General features: G+C 43.1%; 1 protein-coding gene across 2 annotated transcripts in view; it reads right to left on the reverse strand.

Moving 5' to 3' along the window:
• Positions 1 to 18,028, reverse strand: part of anks1b (ankyrin repeat and sterile alpha motif domain containing 1B) — a 165,467-nt gene that overhangs the window by 47,576 nt on the left and 99,863 nt on the right. For both annotated transcript variants that reach the window (XM_061078942.1, XM_061078936.1), the window contains 2 exons: positions 13,096 to 13,282; positions 483 to 1,138 (listed from right to left, as the gene is read on the reverse strand). In XM_061078942.1, the coding sequence (XP_060934925.1) occupies positions 483 to 1,138; positions 13,096 to 13,282 (843 nt within the window). The remainder of the gene's footprint in view (positions 1 to 482; positions 1,139 to 13,095; positions 13,283 to 18,028) is intronic.

Raw genomic sequence — 18,028 nt, forward strand, 5'->3', positions numbered from 1 at the left:
AACCTGCTGCGAGGAGAATAAAGTGCAAGTCCGTTCATGGCTCATGAAAGATTCAGTTATAATGAAGCTATTTTCATCAAACAGACTATGTATCTATCTTGTGATTTATTTACTATGAATTAAAGGAGTCCTCTCTGAAGTGTGCTGCACAGCAGGGAGCACTGTGGCCCAGATTCTCTAGCTATCTAATTGGTTGGACTGGTTTCTGTGCTGTTTCCGAAATCACAGTGCATGATACAGCAAGATGCAAACTACGGCTGCATAATTCATACAACTGAATATTTACAATAAATGCATTTGCTCGCATTGATCTTGGTGCAAACCTAAACTTTCACCAAAAAAAAGTGCTTTTAACAACTTTTATTTCAAGAGACTTTCATGTTTCTTTGGCCTCTTACGTAAATGCCTCAGAAGAACGAGGCCCTACCGGGAAATAAGATGTATATACGTATTTTTTTTGGACTGAAAATGATTAATCTTACCTGTACGGGAGACACAGCTACCAGGTTGGAATCTGACTTGGAAATACACTTTGACAATTGCAGGTCCAACACGCTCCGGGGCATGGACCTCATCCTCCCCAGGGTGCAAGCCCTCTCCTCGAAGCCAGCCCCAGATGAACCGTCCTTGGATTCGCCCGACGTCTGGATCCCCTGTGACTCTGGAGCTTTCTGGTTTTGACTGGAGTAGTGGGAGGGTGGGCGGTCCAACGTAGACCACCCACGAGGCTGATCCCGCTGATCACACTTCTTGGGTCGAGCCTGATCCTGGTTGACCCTGGTGTGGAAGATAGTCCGGTACACCACCTGAGGCTTTTGCGGGTCGTTGGCGGTCCTCTGAGGCAACGACTCGCCCCCTGTCCTGGAGGAGACCTGAGTGGAACCTCCTCCGATCACGATGCTGAACTCTGGGGTTTGCAGCAAACTGCTCTGGACGTCTGTGGAGGCATATTTACGAGATTTTGGACTGTAGAGGTGGAAAGGCGTGTCGGGGGTCTCGCAGGCTGGAGAAGAGCCATGAAGGAGGCCTGCAAACTCCTCCGGGATGTGGCTCTTCCTTCGATCCTCCAACAGAGGGTTCAATGTGGAGGAGGAGCAGAGAGGAGGAGGAGGAGGGTCTCGTTGGTACGGCCCGTCGTCTGCAAGCAGGAGACACACAAAAACAGAGTGATTAGTATTAAATCATATACATTTGCGTCAAATAATCCTGTCAAAACTAACAATGAACCTACATCAGCAATTCACTCATTGCACAAATAACACACAATAATATTCAACAAAGTGTTAAGTACACAACAGAACAGAGAGAGAAAACACTGGAAAACAAGCAAAGCTGCAAATAGGAAGATAGGAACACGCTAATGCATCTTTTGCTTCGCTGGGGAAAAGCTGTTGGTTTCTCCGAGGAGTCATCAAAGGAACTCCTGACTTGGATTTTACACCTCTGCTCCTCCACTGTCTGGGTGCATGTGAGTGTGCACGTGTGTGAATGCATGATCTCTCTGGGGCAGACGTTCTTACACCATTTACTGATTTTTCTTTTTTGGGAGGGGGTGCTTTCAGAGGCCGACCCACTGTCTGTGTGAAGCGGAGCGAAAGAACCCACTGAAAGCTTTTGATTCTCCATATACAAGTGTTTGTGTAATGCTAGATGAATGTGCACGAGTGTGCGAGTGTGTGTCTGCTCGGCTACACACACACAGGTTTCACATGCTTATATACACATCTTCAAACAGCTTGCACCTGAGGTCATATGAACTGCCTGGCGTTTTGAAAGGACCACCTCCCTCACGATACAAGTTGCAGAAGAACAGGTGTATTATTTGATCTTCTTCTGGCTTTGATTATTTGCTGAATTTCACCAGAGCGGAGTGACTCTCAAACTCCAAACACATCTTCAGTTCAATAGGAGCCTGTAGCCAAGGAGCAGCATCATGTTCCAGAGAGATGCTTATTTATTTTCCCTTTTTGCAAAGTCTCTTGCACAGTGTGATGAACATTGAATCTATGACCACTGACGGACAAAGTGAATAAAGGGTTGAGGACTGTAAACTTCATTTGTAGTATTATTTTCTTGTCTTTATTTAAGAGCATGGTTTTTCAGTTAGAGAGCGTGACTTTTTGTTTTGGTCAAAGTTACATCATCATCTCATGTTGCGGCAGTTTAAGGAAGTTAGGAAAGAGTTCATCAACCTCAACTCGTACAACCTAGAAGGCTGCTTACCTCGGTCACGGCTATCTCGCCATCTTAAAGAAAGAAACAAAAAAATGATTGACTCCAAAAATGAATGGCTTCGTCTTTGACTCACACCTCACTGTTCCACCAAGTTTCTATAAAATGGGTTCACTAGTTTGGTCGTAATCATGGTTACAAACACACAAACGATAATGAAATCAAAACCTCTGGGCGAAAGGTAAAAATCAAATCAGCGTTCATGGTGAGCATTACACAAAATGGGAGATTTCACAGAGTTCGCTAACACTGTAGTGAACAGTGATGAATGGAAACACTTTATGAATGGCACAGCGTGAAAACCACATTCACACATTTGTAAAGCACAACAGCATGGCCACCATTCATAACAAGTGCACTCTGATTTGTGGGTAATTTGTTAGAACATGCACAACTGCAGGAGATTTTCTCTAATGTCACGTTCGATCAATTATCAGCGGTTGAAACCTCCGTAAACATGACATCTCTTAAAGACACACACATCTGAGAGCTGTGAGTGTGTGTGTGTGTTTCCTCTTCCTTTTTCTCTGCTTCTTGTCAGTGTGTGTTAGGATTGTGTACCGGGCCATGCAAACAATTTCACCACTGATAAGCATCACAAAGACACACACACACACACACACACATACACGGTCTAACAATCACACAGTCAGTGAATAGAACGATTTGGAACAGAGACTGCACATGCACACAAGCACACATACGCACACGCACCCAAACTCCACAGTCTTGTAATCAAACCGTCAGCTGAATAATTGCATGTATCTCCACTATACACACACACACACACACACACACACACAGACACACACACATACACAGACAGACAGACACACACACAGCCAGTGTGAGTGAGCCTTTCTTGTCTGTCCGCACCACATCCAGCCACATTTCCATACACGACAATTACATAACGCAGCCCAGGGACACAGAATAGCCCCGGCTCCAACAGACTTTCATTAGAAAACATCTGAGATTTTTCTTTCCCAGAGAAAACTCCTCAAGCTTGACTTACAGGGAAAAATTCATGGTGATTTAAAATGTTTTAATGTTTGATTCTTTTGAGCTGAAAGAATAAAAAAGTGGAACAACTTTAACATCAGTACTGGAATAAGGAGCCTTTCCATCATCTGGAGGGTGAACGCTGCAGCTAACTGCACCTTAACCGTGTTCGCTCGGAGTTTCAAAGTACGACACGTAGACGTTAACGGTCTACAGGTAATAAGGTTTAACAAGGTGACTCATCCTGAAGCGTTACACAGAGGGATATTGTCTTTATTTTCCTACACAGGCTGAAAGCTTATTAGTTATGACTCAGTATTTTTAGTTAAGTGGCTCAAAGATCAGTAGAAATACACAGTGTGTCTGCATTGTCTTTTAGGTGATTGTTATAATCTGATCATTTTCGTATTCATAATCATACAAACAGTTCTTCCATGACGCGCATTGTTCTTTCTGTTTGCTTCTCTCCATCCAGCTAAGTTAAGCTTGCCGATAGCAACAGGTGAGCCTGTTGGTTGCTATGGCTACAAAGAGCCCCAGCATCAGCATCTCACTTTTTTCTTTTTTTCCCCCGGGGACGGCGAAATGTGTCTGGCCTTCAGTAAAAGTGTGCGGCTGATAAACACAGCAATCAAATTGGCGAGTGTGTGTTTGTCTAGACAGAAGTAAAGAGGCACAGTGGAGGCAGAGGAAAGATTCCTGCCAGGTACAGTGGAGAGGAGGGGGCTGGAAGGAAAGTTACAGACAGGAAACAGTACTTTTGTAAAGGAAGTTGATGAGAATATTGACGTCATGACGAGTGCCAGTGAAATTAATAAATACATTCGAGAGCAGAGCTGAGACGTCATTTGGCTCAAATGAGGCGCGACCGTCTCTTGTTTCTCTTCTTCCTTTGAATCATTACTTATCTGCTCCTGAGCTTCAAAATCACTCTCAGCCTTTGCCTCATTCCGTGTCCCTTGTGAATGTGAGTGTGTGTGCGTGTGCGTGTGTGTGTGCGCGTGGGTCTTACCTGCTAATTCAAGGCAGTATCTCCTCAAACTAAAGCACAGACACACTGACTGTACTGCAAAAACACACCACTGAGCTTCTACTGAAATTAATAAGATGGTGAAACAACTGCATGTCTGTTGCACAACTACAACGCACACAAGTTGTGACACGCAGGACAGGGATGTTTTCTTTGTATGTAGATGTATGCGACTGTGCAACAATAAATATTTCCAACTACTACTCATGGATATATGATTTAACTCTTTAAGAACTGATTTGTCTGAACACTAAATCCAACACAAAATAATAATAATAAATAATAATAGTAAAGTTTGCAAGTGAAAACCACTGCTTATTAAACTTAACAAAAAGAAAACATGCTTTTTTAAAATGTAATTTAATCCTTAGTATTCTTATTTATTGTTTTACATGATCTTGCTTTCGTTGTCTCATTACCATCTGCTATTATCTTTGAATATTGTGTAACAGCTGCTAGCAACGTGCTGACTGAGTTGACTTCCTCCGACAGCAGACGGATGTGGTCCACGTCAAGCGATGATGCAGCACTTGTGGCCCAAACAAAATGGATGTGAGCTCAAAGTTGCCAAACTATCCTAAAACAAGTGTGGACCTTTTTTGGAGCCAAAACCCTTTTGGCTATTTAGAGTTTGCTTATTTGTGTTGCTTAATACAATTCCCCTGCTTAAAGCTACTGTCTGAATTGGACACAGCTTTACTCATTAACCAGCTCATGTTGGCATGTAAAGTAAATGCTCTTCCCAAAGTGTTCCTCTCTTGGCAGCAGCAACTTTACAGCAGTTAGATTTAAGAGTAGTGAAGAGAAAATCTCCAATTCAAATGAAGCTCATCATACAGTGACTAAACCCAGAACAAGATGATATGGGTGGAAGGAGGTTTTCAGAAGGTGCCGAGGGAAATGCATCTCCAAAGAGAAAACTACATTTATCCTAGTAGGAGACAGATGAATCCATTTTCCCTTCCTGTTGTAATTGCACTAAGATTGAAACACCTGTTTAATTGCTCTTTAATAAATGTTTGCAACACCAGACCACTGGTGTCATGCCCAGTCTGTGATGGAGAGGAAGGGAATATAATAGGATTAGGGAGCAGGAGAGGGAGGGAGGAAGAATAATAACAGAAGAATAGGTGGAAAGGGACCTCAGGGAAGAGGTGGAAAAGGTGAACATTCAAATGCAGAAAGGAAAAAGAGAGATGTAGGGTGTGGGCAACACAGGGAGGCAGGGAAAAAAAGCTTGTGAATGAGGCAATCCGACTGAATGGAGTTTAAGTGGAAGCAAATGAGTTATGGAGAGGCGAACTGTGGCGGCGCAGCAAAAAACCCAAAACGCAGAGGAGGGTCTGACAAATGACGGCCAGCCTGAGCTCAAGTGAGGGGGTGTGCGAAGAGCATCTATCAGAGAGCCAGAGGGAGAGAAACAGAAAGTGAGTGAGCACTTGCGAATTGTGGCCAGAGAAACGAGGGAGAGACAGAATGAAGGATCGAAAGACAAGAGGGGGGGGTAGAGAAATGACGGAGCGGGGATACGGAGCTGGAGGTTATATATCAAAATGGGAGGAGAGAGAAACTGCGTCGTATAGCAAAGGTGATTTTGCAATAAAAGCTCGTTCATTATTGATTTTCACACCGACTGAAGATCATGAAAGAATTTAAATTTGCATTTAAATAAAGTTGATCGACAAAAACTCTAAAAAACAAACTCATCTCACTGCATCTTTATCATGTCACTCATTCTTTTGTGGTAAACGCCTTAATATGTTGCTATTTATAAAAAGAGACACACAAACAAATACAATACAAGCTCTCATGCTCATGTTTTTCTTTGTGTGCGTCTGTGTGTGTGTGTGTGTGTGTGTGTGTGTGTGTGTGTGTGTGTGTGTGTGTGTGTGTGTGTGTGTGTGTGTGCGTGTGTGTGTGCGTGTGTGTGTGTGCGCACGGGAGTGTCAGGAGGCCGGGAGATGATCCAACATCAGATAGTGCAATGTTCCTCGCCCCGTCTCTCGTGGCGCGGCGCTGACTGTTATTAAAAACTACAGAGTAATATCTGAGCTGTCACTCATCCCCGAGATTAAAGACTGAGCCTTATTTCCTAAGCGCCGCAGGTCTGGATAAATCAGTATCGGCTCCCCCGAGCCGAGGGGCGCTAAGCGGATGCTTCGTTGGCGCTGGGCTACGCTAACGAATCACGATAGTAATGTGGGGCTGTGGTGCGTCGCTACGTGGGACGGACGATCATTTCAGGTCTGGATTTGACGATTTGACGAAGAGATAATAGGAAACAGTAAATTCAGTGAGTTACACGTGAGAGCTGCAGGTTCTTGAAGTGCTGCTGGAAATGTCACAAGCGCCATTTGCTCCAGACACTAAAGTGCTCTTGAGAAACACCAGGGAGAGAGTGTTTCATTTATACCTGAGACATGCTGTGATCAGTCCCAGCATGCATCGGCTTTCCACCCTGTTTCCTGAACTGGTTTCCAACCTGTGGGGTTCCGGACCCCACCGGAGACCACATGTTCAGTCTAAAGCCGATTTCAGACATTTTCCTAAAACCAGATTCAATCGGTCCCGGCATTTCTCGGAGAACATGAATAAAATAGGTAAAATTTTCTCCGACATGCCATTTTTGTTCTACTTTTATCTTTCATTGTCATCTTATATTTTCAGCTCATCATGTTTTGGATTTATCTGGTGGGGACTATTGTTTTGTTCGTGTTGCACCTCAGCCTCATGTCTGTGACCTGTCAGCTGTTGTTTCACCAACAGGAGAAAACACATCGGTCTTAACCTTCTTCCCCGTGGGACGTGAAGAAAGAGCGATGAGACTGCGTGTGGAGAGAATCGCTTCATGTCTGATGGTCCGTCCACATAGAAAACCAGCCTTAAGGCAGAGTAGGGCCAGTCTGCAGATATTAAATACACACTTTCATTCCTGATTCCATATTGCCACGGCAACAGGTTCGTCTTTAGAAGGAACCCATCATTCATGTCTCCAGAAGTTTGACAGTGACGACAGTCTCTCCCTAGAGTCACTGAACTTTCATTTGTGTTTCACAAACAAGATCTGTGAGCGATATAAAGCCCTGAACATGTCCCTGGTGTTTTTACAACCCACTAGCCAAGATGGAGACAGAGACCTCATATCTGGCCAAAATATAGTTGTTTGTATCTCTTGCCAATGCACGAGGATGAAGCTGCATGACCTTTACACACTATTTCACATCTTCAAAGGTGGTGGAAAATCAGCCGTGCAAGTTAGCGAACATTAGCTTTCACGTCTCCACCTCCTCCCACTATCCAGAGATGAAGCCAAAATATTCTGGATATGAAAACTGCCATCTTTCGCCTATAACATCATCTGAGTCTGAGGGAGTCACAAGATCATCATCGTCATCAGGAGAAAATGAGCTCTTAAACATCAGTGTGATAAGAAATTACAAAAACCCTCTCTGAGGAAAGTATATTTGACTTTTGAAGGTTGCCGTCACTTCGTCCATCTTGATATAAAGTCTGTGAGACACACAGACGCTGATAAAAAAACACAAGTCTTTGTTCGGAATAAAACTTGCTGCCTTTTGTTTGTATCTCTTACAGGTTCCAAGGCAAGCGCTCTGCCTGAGCAGGTGGGAATTCAGTGTTTGGCTCGAGGGCACTTGAAGCATCAAACTTGAGTCCATTTAAGAGGTTTATCAACACAACGACATGCAAATTACTGCTGCTGGTCACAATCATCAGTCCGTCACAGTGAGTTTAACCTCAGCAGTAGAACACGTCTATATAAATCTGCTCAGGTCATTTCTGCACCAATCTGCTTTGTTTATCTGGCTTTTTAGTCATTGTTACTTATATAAGAGCATAAAAAAGGAAAAGTCGGAAGCAAAGCTTGCTCCCGGCTTCTTTCTGATTCTCTCTTCAAGCTCCACTGCTGCTTAATGTGATCAACAGCACTTTCTCTATGAATCTTACCCAATTTCTGCTACTTTCACTTCTATTAGTTTGAATTGAGTCTGGTTGTGTGTGCGTGCTGAGACGAAACACGACTTTGCCAAAGTGGCGGAGCGAACACTCTGGTCCCTGCCAGTGAAGATAAATGCCGTCAAACACACGGCGGCACTCGCAAATTACCTGAACTCCTCTTTTTAGCGCAACAGCCCGAGGGTGAATCTAAATGAAACAGTATGTGTGATCAAAACCAGCGCCTTAATGAAACTGTGCTGCTAATTAGAGCTACAGCTCTGAGGCCGGGACAATTCAGAGAGTACACTTTAATGAAAGGACTGACGATGTCCTCAGGTGCAGGAATATTAATACACTCTGTACAAGTAGTCTTTTGTCAGGATATTAGGAACAACTGTCAGTATATATCACCTTTAGAAACATTTCATGATGTGGTTTTAGCATAGACTGTTTATAAAGATGAATTTTATAATTTGACGCTACAAAATACGGCGAAATGTCGTGATTTACAGGTAATTATAATAATAATTACTATTTGTTTATGGTATACAACCAAGAGTTGCACCTCAAATTAAATAAGCACTATCCCTTCAGCAATACCTGAATATTATTAAATTCACAGAGATAAGATATATTGCAAGGCTTTCCACTGAATTGCACTTGGTTGTACAACAGATAAAACTAATAAACGTAAGTGTGTTTTTACAGTTTACAAGCACACACACACTCACCGACATAACAAACCAAACATCTTCTCCGGTTCTCGTCCTCCTGCCTTTCAAATCAAACTCAAGCTTTCAACCTTGATTGACACTCTGTCACGCCCCGAGCGAAGAAGCAGCGAGAGGGGAGCTATAATTTCATCACATCCGCCACCTAGCACATGACAGGGGTGTGGGGGTGTGTGTGTGGGTGTGGGTGTGGGGGTGTGTGTGTGTATTCTAACCGGAAGATTCCTGTTATCTGATGTAGGAGGAGATCAGCACTGCCTCATTTCTGCATGCATGGAAAATGAGGTTGAGGATGTATACATGCTCATTTCTGGTAAATGATTATGATCAAACGAGTTAATATCAGTGGCCACTAATTGAAGGGCTTATTTCATAAAGTGTCAAACTATTCAGGTGTGGACTCAGAAGAAGGGAACGGCTTCAGATGTGATCGTGTCACAGACAGACAGCAAAGGGCAGAGCCGAGGTGTCAGAAGGACGTTTGTGTATCTACATGAGTGCCTGAGCATCAAATGAATGCAGCCAACACAGGCGCTGCTGACTTTGAGGGCGACTTAATGATCAAGCACAAGGCGCTGACAGACCCTTTGTGTGTTTGTTCTGAAGAGTTATTGTAGTTGGGAGCTGATGTCAAGGTACAAGTGAAGAGTCTAATATTTGAGAACAAAGACCTGAATTAAGCAACGGAGGCCAAATGAATTTGAATCCTTCCAGTAAACACACACAGTCTGAGCTGTGCAGCACCAGAACACACGGAGAGAGCCGTTGATTGCTTTGCCATTTTCGGCTCATTAGCTGCAGCTCATCGATCTCTCAGCGGCTCGGTGGTCGAATGCATTATGAAGAAAGCAGGAGTTTGTGTTATAACACAACTGAGTAGAGAACTGAAGAGAACAGCACGTCTGAAGCAATTTCAAATATATAAATGAAGTTAAAGAGTAAAGTAAGTACATCGTAAAAGAAGAACGTAAAGTAATACCATCTTAAATTTGTAAAATAAAGTAGAAGAGTTAAGTAATTCCACTTTAAATTCAAAGAATAAAGTAAAGAAGGTAAAGTTATTCCACCTCAAGTCCTAAAATAAAGGAAAAGAGTAAAAAAAAGTCACCTTTTTTTTTAACTTGTCACAAGGGGCGCTGCTTAATTCATGCAGGATCACTGCGTCAACAGTTGCAGTGATTTAGCAAAACCCTGCACTGCACTGGACTCCCTGCACAGAGGGAAGGTTTTTCTCAAGTGACGTCCAACATTACGTAAACCAAGGCTCCGCAGGATCAGCGCCCGGTGATGGATGGGGTTAAAAATAGTGCCTTCTTTTTTACCCGGCCACCCACACCGGTGCCAGCTACCTGCGTACTCCACTGCAGCTATTGTGTTAAATGTGAGGCTGGTGTGGAAGAACAGTTTAGGTTATTTTTCAGGGAGAGAACCAGAGGAATAAGAAGAGGAGAGACAGATGTGGGGAGGAGGGAAGGAAGGAAAGACCTTTTATGGTGAGCAGAGGGTAAAATAAAGGACTCCAATCACTTTCTTCTCATTTCAACCCCCAGAAATCTCACATTTCATTCTTTCGTTTCCTCCCGACCCCCGATAACGTCACAATGTCATTCTCTCCCACTCTTTTTTTCACTGGCTTCCTTTACATTCTGTGACTCTTTGCCTTCTGAACCCACATATATTCTCTCTCTCTCTCTCTCTCTCTCTCTCTCTCTCTCTCTCTCTCTCTCTGTAAGCCACTTGTTACCATGGCAACCCCACAATGGGCCTTACACAGCTAATAAGTAGAGAGAGCAAGAGGGATGAGCGGAGGAGTGGAGAAGCAGAGAGAGAAAGAGAGAGAAAGGAAGGGAGGGGGAAAAAAACTAAATGGAAATATAAATGGATGCCAATCTATTCCTGGTATTAGAGATTGAGGCAGAGAGATACAGCTAAGAGAGAGAGAGAGAGAGAGAGAGAGAGAGAGAGAGAGAGAGAGAGAGAGAGAGAGAGAGAGAATTATTCAAATTCATTCTGTGAGTGCTTATATAAAGTATTTCTGTAAGTGCAGTATATAAGGTATTATGTGTGCTTTTTAATTACTTTAATGTAAATGTTCTTTTTCTAAATCGGAGAAAACGACAAACATTAAGAACAAATAATTTTAATTTTTTTCAAAAGTTTGATTTTCGCTGGAAATTAGAACTAAAGCACTAAACCCTCTTGTGAAATACCTGGGTGAACAATCATCCGTGAACTGCAGGAACGGGGTCGTCCACTAAACAGAAGGTCGTAGGTTCAAACCCCAGCGTTTGTACTCTGCAGAGTGTGAAAAGTGAGTGATGGAAGCTTATGTTGCTGTATGAATATGGATTGTTCTGTCATATGCTTTGAATGGTCGATAGCACTGTATAAACACAATCCATTATCATTTAATTTAAAGCAGTTTACAACCTGCTTCTAGTTCACTGGTTCGTACACAAACACACAGGTGAGTGTGAGCTGCCGCGGCGCTAACCCGACAATTAGAAGAGAAAGAGAGAGAGAAATGTATTCAAAGTAAAAACAGCAGATCAATAATTGCTCATTATGTTCAGTGGGTTCAAGAAGGAAATTACACATGTGTTAAATAAACATCCACAGCTGAGCTTCAAGAGGAATGAAGATCGAGATGTCTCATTCCATTTGATGTCTGTGTGTGTCTCTGTGTGTGTCACTGTGTGTGTCTCTGTGTGCATGCACCTGTGGATTGATAATGGATGTGTTTTTGTTTGAGGCACCACACAGATCAAAGCCTCGCTGGGCCTCTGAACTACTGGAGGACACACACACACAAACACACGCACCCACACACACACACACACACAATGCCTCCTGCCTGCTTTCTGTCCTCTGTCTTAGCCTGACAGCAGTGGGTGTGAGGGACAGTTGGACTGACACCCAGGTGAGAGACGGGAGTATTCACGACCACGTCACTAGCTGTAGCTATCGCCAAGGCCGCTTCGCCATGACAACAAGGAATCTCGTCACCATGGTAACGCAAGAAGCGAGCGACGAGGAAATGACAGAGAGGAAATGATGAGGAGCAAACCAGGCAGCGAGCCAGTGGTTCCCACGTCCCAGTGTCCAAGTGTATTGGAAAAATCCATAATACAATAAATCTTTATATAAAAATACTGCAGACAGTATCAAATCAGAAATATAGAGAGAAATGTATTTTTAAACGTGAGCCTGAAATCTGAAAAAGTTGCTTATATATAAGTTATCTTAGGGTTCACGACAAAATTGTAGACAATCCCATTAAAACGCACGTGAATAGTAAACACGTTTTTGCATTTTTTAACATTCATGTATTCGTGTTTGTTCTAAAAGAACTGAAATGTGCGTCATGTGCAGATTTGATACTTAACTGCCCTCGTTAGGAGCCTCTTTGAAGAAAATACCTCCATTACATAGAATATTGCTTTGGAGCAGAAACTTTAAAAACTCAACGGGGGGGGCGTCATTAGATGGAACCAACAGTGTTTCATCTCGTCAGACAGTGAAAGCGACGCCCCACAGGACCAACGCAGCTTCTTGTGCTGAGGTCTTGGAGCCGGGTTCTTCTCAGGATATTCAGGACAGTGTTCCAGAGTGTGGAGCCTGTTTTCGTCCTGATTTCCACCCAAACAGACTCAAGATGAATATTTAGTTTTCACCTGAGAAAACCCCTCTAAAATGTCTCTGCTCTGCACAAGAGGCTGTTTGTTTTGACAGGTTTTTAAACGACCTTTGCCAGATACACACGACTCTATCATCGATGAATCATGATAAGCACTGATACAGGATCAAAACGTTTTGTAGAATAATTCTCAGAGCTTGTTTCCTTCAACTCTTAGACAAGTGGGTGATTATCACGCTTCACTAAAATCAACAATAGATCAGTGCAGCAATGTGTGGGAAACTTATCTACCTCATACTTGTGCCGTTTTCAGATATGAACTCAGGAGGATGTCTGCACAACTGGGTTTCTGTCGTAAGATTTGTCTTTCTGCTGCTCCTCCTCCAGGGGGAGGTCAGAGGTCAGGTAGAAGCGTTTTCCACCAACTTGTCTCTCCTCCGGCTGAGAGACAGAGCCTTTCATATCTACCGACCTCCCATCCTCCCGTCCGTTACATGAGTCTTTACCTGTGAGCTGACAGTCGTCGTTGGAGCCTGCAGAGTCTTCCTGGTTGGGGCTGAGGGGGGGGCTGGCGGGGGGGCTGGTGCTGAAGCTGGCGTAGCCCAGGGACGAGCTCACCTCGCTGGGCTCACAGCTATGGTTTACCGGCCTCTGGACGTCCAGGGACGAGGACAGAGAGGTCCGCTGCTTGGGCTAAAGGCAAAACAGGAGTACAAAAAATATTAAATATTAACTATATTCTCTCATGTAGCTGACTATTGTGTGGCTTTATTCATTGGTTCATGGTTTATGTAACGTGTAAAAATGGTGCAAGGATATACAAAAGAGAGGGATAGAGATTATAAGGTAGAGGCGAGAGAAAGACGGAGAAATGGACAAAAACAGAGAGAGAGAGGATGTCTTGATGACAGCTTACAGCCGAGTGAGAGAGTGAGAAAGAGAGGTAGAGGACCGTGGAACTGTCCACTGGCACCTGGTAAACACAGCTTACATAATGAGGCTCTCAACAACCTGCTGCTGCTTCACAAAGAGCTCCAGCAGTCAACACCCTGCTGTGTGTGTGTGTGTGTGTGTGTGTGTGTGTGTGTGTGTGTGTGTGTGTGTGTGTGTGTGTGTGTGTGTGTGTGTGTGTGTGTGTGTCTGTGTGTCAGAGGAAAGCAAATCAATGCAGTGAAGCACCAAGGTTAAAATAAAACCCTGAAATACTGAAGGAGACTGCCACACGACATGGACCACCTTCATAAGACCTTCACTTTGAGTCCAGGCACAGAAAACTGGACCTTGACTAAAAAAAGAAAGGAGGGAATGAAAATAAATGCAGAGAAGGGGAGAATGTTTATATTCTTTCTGCGCTGGGTGCAAAGAGATTGGGTTTTTAAGCATCTTCAGATCGACTGGACTAAAGTGAGATGAAAACAAAGGTATAATGGGAACAGGGAAATGACTCGAACGTGGAGGACGCATGCGAGATGAAGAGGAATGGAGAGGACTGGACAGGGTGAAATGGAAAAACTCTGGAGATGAAAAGACACGGTGAGAGAAAATGGCAGCACTGAGGAAAAGAAGAAAAAAAGGGAGGGAGCAGGACACAAAACAAATGATGGGAGGAGGTAAGAATGTTAAGCAGGAGAGGAAGAAAGAGTTGGACGAAGAGGAGTGAAGCAACAGAGGAAGGAAGGAGGCAGCAACAAAAAAGAAAGGAGGAACATTAAACGGAATACACAAATTACTACTTTATTAAACATGAAAAATTAATATAATCTTTTAATTAAAGAGCTCCAGATAAGGTTCAACATTTAAAAAATACAATTATTTGCTTTTCTGTAAGTTCAATGAGGAGATAGATTCCACTTGTGTTTGTAGAGTTATCACGAAGCCGTAAAGCTAAACAAACATAAGCAGCTCCGAGATCTTAGTTCATATTTTATATATGGCTGCAAAAGAGTCGTATTGATCTTCTCCTCCAACTCTTGGCAAGAAATGGTAGTTTAGAAAACTATAGGGTTTGTTTTTCAAAGTCACTTTGAAACCCTGCTGCTGTAAGAGAAAGGTCAAATCAACAGAAGTTCAACCCACAACCTGATATCAGCCAATAAAGACGGAGCTTTTCATTGCAGAAATCTAACCTAGACAAGCAGAAGAGACACAACTACCGTCCCGACCAGAGCAGCCACAGCAGCACTTTTCTTTTCCAGTGGACATACGGTCAATGGGGAATAACACCACAGCAGCAACATCCCACAGAGACCATGGATGTTTAAAGGACCAATACATCAAGCAGACAGGATCACAGCAGCACGGACGAGCAGCGGGGAATAAAGACAATGATGTACGAGCCCAACGGGGAACAAACCGGACGGGGCCAAGGGGAGAGACACCACACAAAACTTACACAGTAAAATAAAAAAACACCTCTTTATTTGTGCCCACGTGAAAAAACAGAACCTATAGCGTTGTATAGATTCTTTACACTAGAGTATAATCAGAACCATCTCGGGATAGATTTCAAGGGTAGACAGTACCAAAGGAAAAACGTTTCTCTGTGTTTGTGTTCTCAGGTTTAAAAGATTAAAAATACCTCACATATGTTGTTTTGACAGACACACATTTGACATTGAAGTTTGACCGACAGAACTCTTGTGCAGCTCTGTAGGGTTTTCTTTGCTCGAGGCTTAAAAACAAACACAAGAGGATGTAAAATGTTGACATGAAACGACCCAGAAAGACGGAGCTGCTGATGTGGGACACTGGCATTTCAGAGTGAGAGGTGTGTGTGTGTGTGTGTGTGTGTGTGTGTGTGTGTGTGTGTGTGTGTGTGTGTGTATATGTGTGTGTGCTAACGTTTAATAAGTTTTTTGGCAACTTCAACTTCTCCTTTTCATCGTTCGCGCATGTAACACCCACACTCATCTGCGCCTTGTCTCGGTGCATTTCACTTCAGCTTCTTCCTAACAACGTCACATAAACATAAACACACTCACACCCAACAAAAAACACACACACACACACACACTCACAAACACTACACGCTGTAGTTCTGGCTGAGGCTCAGCGTGTACAATGCAAATGGGCAGCAGGCTAATGAACATGCCATGGCCAATTGGGTTAATGAGCGTGTACACACACACACACACACAATGACACACACACACACACACACACACACACACACACACACACACACACACACACACACACACACACACACACACACACACACACACACACACACACACACACACACACACACACACACACACACACACACACAGGAAGGGCGGTCCTCCATGCCTGACTAAACTACAGCGAAAACCATTTTCTCTGCCTGTAACAGCATCCCTGGGGGAAAACATGCTGTTTAACACTTAACTAATGGGTGTAGGTGCTAATAAATGACACAACCATTAGCTAGAAGAAAGTATTTCCTCACCCAAGATGAGGCGAGATGTGTCTCTGCAGTTTGAGTTTGCTTCTACAGACTAGGGGTGAATGTCGCCATTTCCATTTAGTCTCTTTACCGGCTGACAAATTCATCAGTTTAACGTGTGCTGGGGACTGTAAGGTAATTATCCTCGTGGCTTTAATCGATATTTTCTGTTGTTGGAGCAACTTCTCTCTTGTATAACAGTAGCTTGGAGTGAGTGACGCTGTATCGAGCGACGCGTGTGTCTTCAGATGAAATAGAGTTTTTATTTCACGTGCACTGAAGATAAAACACGCAGGATAAAATATTAATATTACATCAGAATTCAAACACACACACGCATCTCGAGTCCCTAACCTAAAATATTCTGGAAACACAGGATCTCTTGTAGTTTTGACGTTATTGGGAACAGAGGTGTCAAGTAACGAAGTAAAAATACTTCGTTACCTTACTTAAGTAGAAATGTTGGGTATCTATACTTTACTGGAGTATTTATTTTTCAGACAACTTTTTACTTCTACTTCTTACATTTTCACGCAAATATCTGTACTTTCTACTCCTTACATTTAAAAAATAGCCTCGTTACTCCTATTTGATTTTTGGCTTGTTTTCATTCCGGTTTGTCATCGTTCAAAAACACACACAAAAAAGGCAACACGACCTTGTTACGACTTTTACTTCCTCTACATAGTCATGTTTGATTATTGGTAGTGTTGAGTCCAAAGGTCTCTTCAAACAATATATGTATTTGCATTGTAATAAAATGTTATAATTTTCAATGGGCATATTTGCAGTTCAAACGGGTAGCCTAGTGCATCCCGCATTTTTCAACATAACATTTTAATATAACATTATAGTCATAATGGCCTTTAGAAAAATGTGTTTTTTGGAGGAGGGGGGGTAGTGCACTATAGGCCCCTGAGACGCGGCTTAAGAGTTTGTCCTTAATGGATAAAATGTTTCCCTTACATTACTTTTACTTTTATACTTTAAGTAGTTTTGAAACCAGTACGTTTACACTTTTACTTAAGTAAAAAGCTTGAGTTGATACTTCAACTTCTACAAAAGTATTTTTAAACCCTAGTATCTATACTTCTACTTGAGTAATGAATGTGAATACTTTTGACACCTCTGATTGGGAAGCAGACTCTGCAGGGCAGTGATCGTGGTGCGATGAGATGTTGGTGGTCAGATCATCATCTAAAATCATAGTTCTGTTTCCCCACTGGTTCTCGGCTCTCCCAGGCAAACACCTCCCTCCTATTATCTGCTATCAATCCACTCGCTCCTCTTTTCGGAGGAAATAGCCTCTCACTCTGTCCATCATGTGAAATTGTGAGAAACACAGGAGGCTGAACTCCACTCGCTTTGAACCGGCACTATTTCACCTCCTGTCCGATCCGCAGCACAAAAGCAGTTTTCCTGCCATTTTCATGATGGCACACAATTTAAAATGCAGTGCAGGGGCCACCATGGGCGAGCAGTCCATTTGGCTTACAACTAGCGAGGTGATTGAAAGGCACGGCTCGCTGGAATCATCAAAGTACTACATTCAGATTTGTTTGTTATGGGCTGAGAAATCCCAGGAAATAGCCCAGACGTTTAACTCCCACTGGGGAGCTTTTAGCATTAGCTCAAGTCCGTTTCAAACAGAGGTGTGTGACCTGTGTCTCTCCTCTGGGGCCACAGGCTGAGTATCCTGCTGAGCCGGGACCACACACATACACACACATCGTATACCTACATTAGGAAATGTAAAAAAAAAAATGCTAGTCTGATAAATCAGCCAATATATATAGTTAAATCTTCAAAAGTAAATTATTTTTCTTTCACCTTAGTGAAAATCTCTTTTCTTGCTGCCCATCTTTAAAGCCAGACAACCACCATGATTGTTTTATCGATTGTGTGTGAATGTGTGTGTGTGTGCTTGTGTGCACATGGGCCCAGCGTCAGTACAACACTGACAGAGCTGAGACACATTCCTGGATTCATACAGAGCAATCATGTATTGCAAT

This window comes from Limanda limanda, chromosome 1 (assembly GCF_963576545.1).
Source record: "Limanda limanda chromosome 1, fLimLim1.1, whole genome shotgun sequence".
NCBI lineage: Eukaryota > Metazoa > Chordata > Actinopteri > Pleuronectiformes > Pleuronectidae > Limanda > Limanda limanda.